General features: G+C 29.0%; 1 protein-coding gene across 1 annotated transcript; it reads left to right on the forward strand.

Moving 5' to 3' along the window:
* Window positions 1-2,589: 2,589 nt before the first annotated feature.
* LOC112800236 (monosaccharide-sensing protein 3-like) lies at window positions 2,590-6,047 on the forward strand. Its single transcript, XM_025842405.3, has 5 exons — window positions 2,590-2,889; window positions 3,117-3,683; window positions 3,785-4,617; window positions 4,947-5,134; window positions 5,281-6,047. The coding sequence occupies exons 1-5, from the start codon at window positions 2,811-2,813 to the stop codon at window positions 5,735-5,737; spliced, it is 2,124 nt and encodes a 707-aa protein (XP_025698190.1). The 5' UTR covers window positions 2,590-2,810; the 3' UTR covers window positions 5,738-6,047.
* Window positions 6,048-11,596: the final 5,549 nt, after the last annotated feature.

Below are 11,596 nucleotides of genomic sequence, written 5' to 3' on the forward strand. Positions count from 1 at the left end.
TAAAAACAAAATAGAAAAAGAGCTTTGGAAAATATAGAGAATTATCTTTGTTTACTAATTTTAATAGAATTTAATTTTGATACACTATCAATATAAAATAGTGTAATGCTTTTACACGTATATTTAATTATGTAATGTCACATCAGTAAACATAATTACTTTTCACATTAATCACATAAACGATCATCTAAAAGAATGAGTGTAATTATACGATTATATCAAACATTTATACTATCAGTATATCTAAATTAATTTTTTTTAATATCAAAATATAAGACTAGCGAGAATTTAAAATAATATCTTAATAATTCTCTTAAATGTTTTCCTAAACAGTAAATAAAAAAATACAACTAGTATATCAAATAATTCTCCAATCTGGAGACTAAAATTTTCCAAAATATATATACAGTATTTTGTAATTATTGCTTAGTTAAGTCCTAAATTTTAAAAAGTTACCTTTTAGTAAATTTTTACTTTAGTTTATGAGGAGCCCTTCCAAAATTGTTGAGGTAGTTGGGAACGGCTGGCAACATTTATGCAAGAATTTTTGCTGGATTTCGTAAGTGAATCAGAAACACGTGTTTTGGATAAGGTTGTTGCCGCCTAAAATCTTTCATTGGCTTTCTCTATGTACTTTGAACTTTCCTCTCAAGTCTCAACTGAAACATGACCTCCTAATTTCATACAAATATCTTCCATATTTTCCGTTATTGTAGTTTTGTTTGTTAATAACAAGTGTTTTCAACAAATTAATTCATCCACAACAACACATAAATAGTTCGCTATAAATTGAAAATAAAAAAAAAAAGTCTAGCAAATATCTTTAAGTATTTGTTAATTTTTTTAAGATAAATTTTCATAAAGAGAATGGAATGTTATAAAATCAACCTATTAAATAAATTAAATTTCCTCCTAAAAAATCCGTTAATACTTTATGTGTACCTTTAAGATACTTGTTAATCATATTAAAATTAATTTAATGTTTTAATCAAAACTTTTCCCTTTATGTACATGTTAATCAAATTCCATTTTTTATTAAAAAGATGCTTAAAAACGGTTCTTAAATCTTAGTTTATTGTTTAATACTTAATAAAGAAAAGTCTTGTAGAAAAACGTGGACAAGAGTGTTATATAGTACTTTGAATGATTACGCAAATGCTAATCACGACCGTCCAAAAATGCAACGTGGCACATTCTGAGTCAAACACTTCTCAAACACACGCCACATTCCTCGTTTGTTTGTATTTTATTTTAGATCTGATTTTGACTTCTAAATTAAACTAGTAATTAATTGCTCAATAATTATTTTATGCAAATTGTTAGATACGAAAAATTGCAATCATATCATTATGAGGGAATAACATAATAATAATTTAATTTGGGACAGCTAAGCATATAGCCAGTTAGTCCCCATAGATATGATTTTGATTTGCTGAGAAAGAAAACACTTTGATTGATACGTACATGTTCATTTCTGGAGCCAACAACTATCTTCATCAAAATCTTATTTGTTTGCTAATATTTGTGGGATTTTGTCTCAAAATAATCTATCTCATCATCCTAAATCAATTATATTTCATATCATCTTCCTTTGTTTAATAACAATAAAAGCAAAAATACTTAATTTAGTTACTGAAAATTTAAATTTGAATTAAGCTAGTTTTTATGGATTTTCTTCTAAAATTGGTAACCAAAATTTTCTGTGTAAATCAAATTATTAAATTATCTTAAAACAAAATTCAGGTGTTAAAGATAACATCATCAGATAGCATTCTAACAACTAGATGATTTGAAAGACAAAAAAAAAAAAAATCAAATATAATTCAAATAGCATAGTTTTTTTAAATTTTATAAATTATCAATTTTTTATATATGCCAAATTTAAAAATTCTTTTTTATTTTGGTAAACAAATTTGAAAAGTCTTTGTAGAAACTTATGTAATTTACTTAAAAGAGTAATGATTTTTCTAATATTCAAATAAATAAAATTTGAATATATATATATATATATGTTATATTTAAAAATATAAAAAAATAAAAATAACTTTTTCATTTAAAAATTAAATTAAAATTTAGAATTTCTCTTCATCTTTCTACTTGAAAAAACATACAAAAAATCGGAACACCAACACAATTCAAGTAAAATTCAAGTGAGTAAATAAAGTTAAAAACTTATTCAAAAAATAAAATAGTAAAAACATGGTGATATAATAAACAAAAAGATCTGTTAGTTGTTTGGGTCCGATTATTTGGATAAAAAAAATCTTTTTTAATAAAAAATATTTTTTTATTATTTATTGTATTTGACAAATTTTTAATAATAAAGTAAAAGCAGTAAAAAAATCTTTTTAAGAAACTGTAATTTATATTTTTTAAATTTTTTTTAAAAAAAAAGATATTTTTTATATAATAAATAAACAAAAAAATACTTTTATATTATTAAACTCAAACATAATTAATAAATAAAAATTTTTTTTTACATAAAATATCAAAAGATAAAATTACTTTTATTTTTTTCATAAAATCTTTTAAAAAAAATAATTAAAAAAAATCTCATTTTAAAAATTCACCCGAACAAACACAATATCTTATAAATAAATAATACGAAGAAATAAGAGTGCATTATTTGGATTGACAGTGTTTGTGAAGTTGGGGAGTAGTGAACATCTGAACTCAACATTAAAGTCTTGATCTTTTCACATTACATATGACGAGCTCTTGTTGAGTGATTGTGTTTGCTTATTCTTTTCTTTTTAGCTTTTTCTTTCTCTAAAGAGGAGGGATTAAAGCTAAGAAGAGGAAGAAACAAAATGATGCAGGTTGTGATCATTGCAGTTGCTGCAACAGTTGGGAATCTACTGATTGGATGGGATAGTTCAACCATTGCAGGTTGGTCTTTTATCTTAATCATGTTTCATTCTGAATATTAATTGATTTAATTCTGTGTTCTCAATTCGTTGATTGTTGCATATGTTGTTTTCTTTCTAATGATATATGATATGAAACTCAAATGGGTATCCCCAGTTTTATTGTTGTGGATAGTAGTGTCTAGTGTGTAAGGTGTTTGATCTAATGACTCAGAGAATTGAACAAACATGTTGGTTCCCCTTATGCAGGGGGCATGACCTACATCAAGCAAGAGTTCAACTTGGAATCTGATCCCACACTTGAAGGGCTAATAGTATCTATGTCCTTCATAAGTGGCACCATCATGACCATATTTGCTGGCACGGTCTCTGATTTGCTTGGCAGACGCCCTATGCTGATAGTTTCATCCATTATGTTCTTCCTCAGTGGTTTGGTGATTCTCTGGGCTCCTAATGTTACTGTTATTCTGCTCTCAAGGATTTTAGATGGGGTTGCTATTTCGCTTGCCGTGACTCTTACTCCTCTTTACATATCGGAGGTAGCCCCTGCCGATATCAGAGGCCAATTGAACACTGTCACACAGTTTTCGTGTTCCGCTGGAATGTTTCTGGCTTACATCTTGGTTTTCTTGATGTCCCTGCTGTCTTCTCCTAGTTGGAGAACCATGCTTGGGGTTATATCTATTCCTTCTGTTGGCTATTTCTTGCTTGCCATGTTTTTCCTACCTGAGTCCCCTAGGTGGCTTGTTAGCAAAGGTCGAGTCCCCGAGGCTGAAAAAGTTCTGCGAAGACTTCGCGGGGTTGAAGACGTTTCAGGTGACAGCAATTTGCTGTAATTTAGTCTCTTTTTTTTATGTTATTTTATTTCTTTTGTGTAATCACTTTCTGTTGATTTTGGAGTAAACTTTGATATATAGGGGAGTTGGCTCTGCTCGCGGAGGGTCTTAGTCCTGGTGGCGAAGCCACTTCATTGGAAGAGTACATAGTTGCCCCAGCCAGTGAGGCTCTTGTTCACCAGGAAGCAGGGAAAGATTATATAAAGCTATATGGACCAAATGAGGGAGTGTCATTGGTTGCTCACCCAGTAAATGGACAGGGTAGCTTGATATCGCGCAGTATGTTGTCGCAGCAAGGAAGCTTTGTGTCTCAGGCTGCTGGCAGTCTTAAAGATCCTATTGTCAATCTCTTTGGGAGTTTGCATGAGAACACTCTCCCTGAGGGTGGAGGTTCGCGCAGCATGCTAATCCATAATGCAAACAGCATCTTTGGAGATTCCAGCCCCTTTGGTACTGGCGACAATCTGCATGCTCCACTAATGTCATTTCAAGGTGATGCTGGGGAGAGATCAAAGGACAACTTGGGTTTCAGGAGCACTAGCAGCCTGAGAAGCAGTTTCGCTCATGGGAATGCTGTGGAGACACCTAGAAATACAAACATCGGTGGAGGTTGGCAATTGGTTTATAAACCAGCTGATGATGGAAAAGGAGTGCAAAGGGTTTATTTGCATGCAGATCCTGCTGCACCGTCTCAAGAACAGCATGTTTCATTTGTTTCAGCTTCTGGGTATGACATTCCTGTAGATGTCGAAACTTATCAGGCTGCTGCTCTAGTCAGCCAGTCTGTTCTAGGTACTCATGATATGTTGAGTATGCCAGAAGTGGCTAAAAAAGGTCCAAAGTGGAGAAGTCTGCTAGAACCAGGTGTCAAGCGAGCATTGATTGTCGGAATAGGGCTTCAAATTCTTCAACAGGTACAGTTAGTTAACATTTGTATTAGTAGAATTACATCACTTGGTTATTTCCTATGTTTGATCTCCCTTGTATTCATCCTGAAATAGGATGTTTATCCAGCTTTTAAGATTATGTTATGAAGGCCCAAATTACTGTTTTAATAGTCATGAAGATAATTGTTCATGAGCTTTAAGATTGGAATGCCAATTTGATATGTTGTTTCCAGGGTGCTCTTTTCCTCATAGTTTAAAAGTAGCTAAGACAAACAATATAAACAGGGGGCACTTGCATATTGTTCTCTCTTATGGTTTCTTCATATCTGATTATGAAAATGTAATATATGTTGCAGGCTGCTGGTATAAATGGATTTCTATACTATGCTCCCCAAATTCTTGAACAAGCTGGGGTAGGAGCTCTTCTATCGAATTTGGGCATCAGTTCTACATCTTCTTCATTACTTGTAAATGTCATTACCACATTCTGTATGCTGCCTTGTATAGGTCTTTCCATCAAGCTCATGGATATTGCTGGCCGGAGGTATGATTAAACTACGACATTGATTACGTCCTTACTTTCGTGTTATTTCTGTTGCCAGTTAATGAAAGTCGTTTGCCTCCTGATGTATCCTATCAGAATCTCTGTATGTACCTCTGACAATGACATCATATATTTTCTGATGGCAGGTCAATAATGTTGTACACAATCCCTGTTCTGATAGTTTGTCTCGTGATACTAGTAGTCCGGGAATCGTTTCAGATGGGTTCTGTCCTCAATGCAGCAATCACTGCTGTTAGTGTTGTGGTCTATGAAAGCTGCTTCTGCATGGGCTTTGGTGTTATTCCCAACATAATATGCGCCGAAATCTTCCCAACCAGTGTTCGCGGAATCTGCATTTCTATGACTTCACTCACATACTGGGTTTGTACCTTGATTGTCACTTCTACATTTCCCTATTTGCTCCAAATCCTCGGCCTCACTGGCGTCTTCGGATTATTCGTTGCCGGCTGCATCATTTCATGGATATTTGTATACTTGAAAGTTCCTGAAACAAAGGGCATGCCTTTGGAAGTCATTATTGAGTTCTTTGCAATTGGTGCAAAGCCTGGTACTGATCCTGCTACAATTGGAACAAAAGGTTGATAATGAAGATCATCATCATAATTATTAAGAAGAAAATGCATTGTTCATATATGAATTTGGAAGCTTGGTAAAGTTAGTTGATGAGTGAACATTTTGGCGTCCGTACACATATCAGCAGCAGGTTTCCTTTTGTGGGTTTAGGATAAATACGAGTATTAATCTACAAATTATGCTTATAGTTTATAATGGTCCTTATATTAGTTTATCCTTGTTCATTCTTTGGCGTTTCATTTTTACCCCTAAATGAATGGTAAGAGATTGCGTGTTATTAAAGGATTAATACAGATGCAGCTACAGTTTTATTATGCTATCCATTATGCACTTAACTTTAATTTGGGTGCCAAGAGTAAAAGATTTTCAGGAGAAAGTAATTGCATTGTTAGAAAGATTTTCAGGAATATAGTAAAAGATAAAGACTAAAAAGATGAACGAGAAACCAACTCGAGTGGTCAGTGTATTCATTCGCTTAAGCAAGCAGTAATTTATTGGCCAGCGACACTCTTGAAGAAAAAAATAAATTTATGTACAAGAGATAAAATGATATAAGAGATTTATGTATAAAAAAATAATATTTTAAAAAAAGAGGGAATAAAAAAGAGGAACAAGTAGTTAAAATGATGATATAAGAGATTTATGTATGAGATTTCAATTTTGCTGATTTTTTTTATTCTTTTGTGATATTTTAAAATTGAGTGCTAATCATTATACATAAAATTTTCTATTAATAGAATATACATAAACTTCTCTATGAATTCTGTATACCAAAAGAATCATAAATAAAAATAATACTGTGTTTACTTGTTTAGTTTCCATTGGAATCTTCCAAACTACTGTTTACTTCTAATAAATTATTTTCGAAAATGTGAAGATAGAACTGAGCCATGAATCTTAAAATAATTGTATATGATTTTAGACTATGATATGTACTCCTTTTAATTTATAATTTCATTGCACGAGTGGATTTTGGAAAAAATGTTTAATGATTAAAGGAGTCCTAGGTTACAACTCTGAACATATTCTAATGTAGGTTGTCTTCACTCTCAGTAGAATTGTCTTCCTATCAATAATTTAAGATATCAAATCTCAGGATAGATTGAAAAAATGATACAATATAAAATGTAGACAGAATATATATATATATATATATATATATATATATATATATATATATATATATATATATATATATATATGGTGGTAATGAAATCTATAATAATACTTACGTATCTTCATTTTAAAAATTATCTACGTATATATTATCCTAATATATAAAAAAGAATTATTTAAATTTCATTTTAAATATATTTATAAGATCATAAAATATATTACTATTTATCATTGTAAATATTTAAAATTAAACAATATTGAGAACACATACGTACTATTATCAAATGAATTAGTCAAGGATAATAAATAACTCAAAATTTAAAAGATGATTTTATTATTATAATCCCGATTTTCAAGTGATACAACTAATTAAACCAACTATGAAGCTTATACTCTTCTCAGAACCAAAAAATCCTCACCCCATTTATACTTAATACTTGTTTGGATCCATTAAATCGATAATTTTTTTTATTTTTTAGTATATTTGATAAATTTTTAATAGTAAAAATAAAAATACTAAAAAAATAAAAATATATATTTTTTAAAAAGTTATTATTTATATTTTTTATTTTTAAAAAAATATTTTTTATATAATAAATGAATAAAAAGTACTTTTATCTTATTTTATCTAAAGATAATTAATAAATAAAAAAATTTTACATAAGATATTCAAACATAAAATCACTCTTATTTTTATAAAAAAATTTAAAAAAAAATATTTTCTAAAAATAACGTCCTAACAAACTCTTAATAATTCAATTATCATTTCAATGAGGATAATTTACTTAATAAACTATTTGAAGATTTATTTTTTCATAACTCTTGCGGTTCACCCAGGATTTATATAAATATTAGGAGGACATAATTGTTATTAATTCAAATTTAGGACAATTTAATAATATCTATCTTCAAACAGTTTATTTAAATAAATAACCCTTTCAATGCAATCACCTTGCAGAAACATGAAACCAATATGTATCTCTTCTCCACTAATTCTTAATTTTTGAAAAAAAAATGAAAAAATAAACTACGATAGGCACAATATTTATGGTCTCAGGGGAGGCATATATATAAAGGCAAATTTTATGGTGTAGATGGTATAAAATATTTACATCTATAGATTTTAAGTGTACTGTGTCATTATGTGACACTTCGTTCAATAACAAGTTTGACAGATTTAGTGTGTTTTGGATTTCAGTTTGCAAACGAGAGTTTACATAAAAGTGATTTTGTAAACTTATTTTTGATGAAAAATAAGTTTGTGTTAATGTGATTTATGTTTGGCAATTTTTATATTAAAATTGATTATAGTAAAATAAATATTATTTGGGTTATACTATTCAAAATCACTTTTAGATAAAAAATTACTAAAAGAGACATTAATTAAAATAATTTTTTATATTATTCTATTATTTTACTTTAAATATTTGAATAGATCTTATTAATTCATTTTATAATAAAGTTAATATTTACTTATTAAATTAAAGTAACATATAAAAATTGACAAAATATATTTTAATACATAAAAACACTAATAAATATTAAATTAAAAGATAAAACACTAATGAAAATACATAAAAAATAATATCGTATACAAAATTAGTACATAAGAACACTATTATTTCTACTGCATGTAATTAATAATTTGATCTCTAATCGAGTCTCGAACACGATCCATTTCTGCAGAAGAGCTAATGGTTAGAGTTTGATCTGAGCTTTCACCAACATAACTATTATCTTCTCCATCAAGAATGTTTGCATGTTCATATTGATTAAACTCAGTATCTGTTTCAGAATGTCTTCTAATAAAATTATGAATAGCCATTGTTGCACACACTATCTGCACTTTAGTTTCAATTTTGAACTTGGGCATGTGTCGCAAGATAGCAAATCTATTTTTCTACACTCCAAAAGTCCTTTCTATTGTGCATCTTAAGCTTGAGTGATAATAATTAAATACTTTATTATGATTTGTAAATCCAGAAGAACGCCTAAAATCTGCAAGATGATAGCGTTCACATTTATATGGACCAATATATCCTTTCGATGTTGGACAACCAGCATCTACCAAATAATATTTACCTAATGAGGAATAAAATTAGTTACATGATAATCAAGTAAATATAGTTTATTTGTAGAAAATGATAAAAATTAACCTGGAGGAGGATGCAGAAAATTCATGGTAGGAGCTGTAATAGCATTATCAAATACACGAGCATCATGCGCAGTGTCTTCCCATTCAGGTAAAGCAAAAATAAACCACATGTCCCAATCACATACAGCCATTATATTCTGTGTTGGATATCCCTTTCTTCCAATAAATTTGGGTTGATCACTTGGGCTAACCACACATGGTATATGAGTACCATCAATTGCTCCTATAGCATCTTTAAAAAATGGTTGGTATTTTTTATTTTGCTATGAACATTTTGAAACTTAGGATCCGATGGCTTAATATATTTAATAGATAATCTCAAGCAAGCAATCAATACCTTATGAAAATGTCTACTTACTGTCTCTCCAAAATGTTGAAACCTTTCTTGTATCATCCTATTACCCACTCCATGACCAACCGTATTTAAGAACATAGCAACCATTTCCTGAACTCCCATTTGTCTTGTAGGTTTTAATCCTTGTTCAATTAATTCATCACAACATTGAAAAAAAAAACATATTTTTCTATCCGAAACATTTCATAACAACGAATGTCATGACCACCTAAAATTTTTTGCACCCATAAATAACCTGTTTGTTCACTAGTTCTGCATGGTTTTTTGCACAAATAATTGACTGCATATTAACCAATTAATGGAGAAATATTTTCAATTTCATCTGTTTCTTCTTCTATAATGGAAAGTAATTTTGATTCTTCATGTTGTTGTTTTTCATATTCTTCAAGTAAATACTCCATGTTCATTCCAAATTAATTAACAAAAAATAAGTCCTACATAAAAATATAAATAAATTCTTATCAATACCAAACTAAGAAATAAATTATATATCATAAGAACAATAATTAAGTACCACAAACATTATATTATAAAATGCTAAATAAGTAGCACATAAAATTTTCAATTGTCTTATCCTAGCAGAACAAAAAATTCATGGACAAATTAAAATGGAGTACAATAATAACTAAATTAGTTTTGCATGAAAATCAGAAGAAAAAAAGATTAATTTTGCATGAATGGTAGTGGATTATATGCTGCATGTTTGAGTCAATCCAACAATCTTTGCTCATATCCTTTTAAAGATACAAACATTTCTCTAACAGGTTTAAACATCATTAGTTGACAACAACGACTATGAAAATCGAGATTACTAGTAATCATTTCCATCTTTTGAATCTCAGCCATTACTTCCCCAATAGATGCACCGGGTACTAGAAATGTGGACACAATAGTTGAGCGTGATTCAGATGCAGAGGCAATTCTACTTATTGCATCTGCAATTTGCTTTGAGGCAGGGACTTTAAAATTTTTCTTCTTTTTGATTGTTTCACAAACCACATCTCTCTTTCTTTTTCCCGTACTCTTTTGACTATTATTTTTTTGAGAAGAGCTAAGATTTATGTGTTGAAATTCAGAACTAACTCCCACACTAGCACCTATACCTTCTTCACTATCTCCAGAACCTTCTTCTATATCAACGTGACCTTCTTCAAAGTATGGTCGATATCCATCACCATCTTCTTCTATGCTACTTGGTAACATCCGAGATGAGGGAGCCCAAACAAATTTGTCATCGGCCATAACATCTTTAAATAATATAGTTAACTCATCTTTAAAAGGAAGTCCTTTATTTCTGAATTTTTCATATAAGGGATTTTCCTGCATGTGTACAACTAATCAACACAAGACTTATTACCAAAATTAAAGTTAAAATTTTTACTTTAATAATAAGTTACTACGTACCAATTGTTTTCTCTCCCACCATTCATTTGGTGCATCAACGGTATGTTTAGTATAATTCCATCCTAAATCCGTTTCTTTGCCAAAAAGTTTGTACCATGCTGACCATTCCTTTTTGAGATTGTCCCATTTCTTTTTTAACTGAATCTTATCATATTGTTTCCCAGTTGTAAGAGTGGTTCCGTTACGTTGCTGTTTAGCAACTTGATCTAAACATGCTTGAATAAATTGTTTAGTAGTCTCCGTGTCCCATGCTGCTTTTGTCTTTAGAGATTCATTGTTATTTATTATTCTATTAAAAAAAATATAAATTTTAGATATATATATATATATATATATATATATATATATATAAGAGTATTTAATCAAATATGTTACCTTTTTATACCATACTCTCAATAATTTTATTCTTATAAGACTTTTTTGACATCCAACATTCATAATTTTATTAATACTTATGAATATTTTTTATTTAATTTGTCTTTTTTGATGAGATCAATTAATCTATATTATAAAAAAGTTACAATAAAATATAATATATGAAAATTATAATTATAAATTTTACATATCGAATAAAAAATAAAAAATTTCAGCCAAAACAAAAATAAACTATAATAAAATATAAAACGAGAATTCATGTAAATAAAAAACGATAAAAATTTTATAAAATCAATAATATATATATCATATAAATAAAAGAAATATAATAAAAATAAAATAAAATTTATATGAACAATATATATCATATAAAACCAACAATATAAATACAGGGCATAAAAAAAGAAAAATAAAATTCATAAGAGCAAGAAATAAAAAAAACCATAAAAAAATTAATAATATA

Source organism: Arachis hypogaea, chromosome 5, assembly GCF_003086295.3.
Source record: "Arachis hypogaea cultivar Tifrunner chromosome 5, arahy.Tifrunner.gnm2.J5K5, whole genome shotgun sequence".
Classification (NCBI taxonomy): domain Eukaryota; kingdom Viridiplantae; phylum Streptophyta; class Magnoliopsida; order Fabales; family Fabaceae; genus Arachis; species Arachis hypogaea.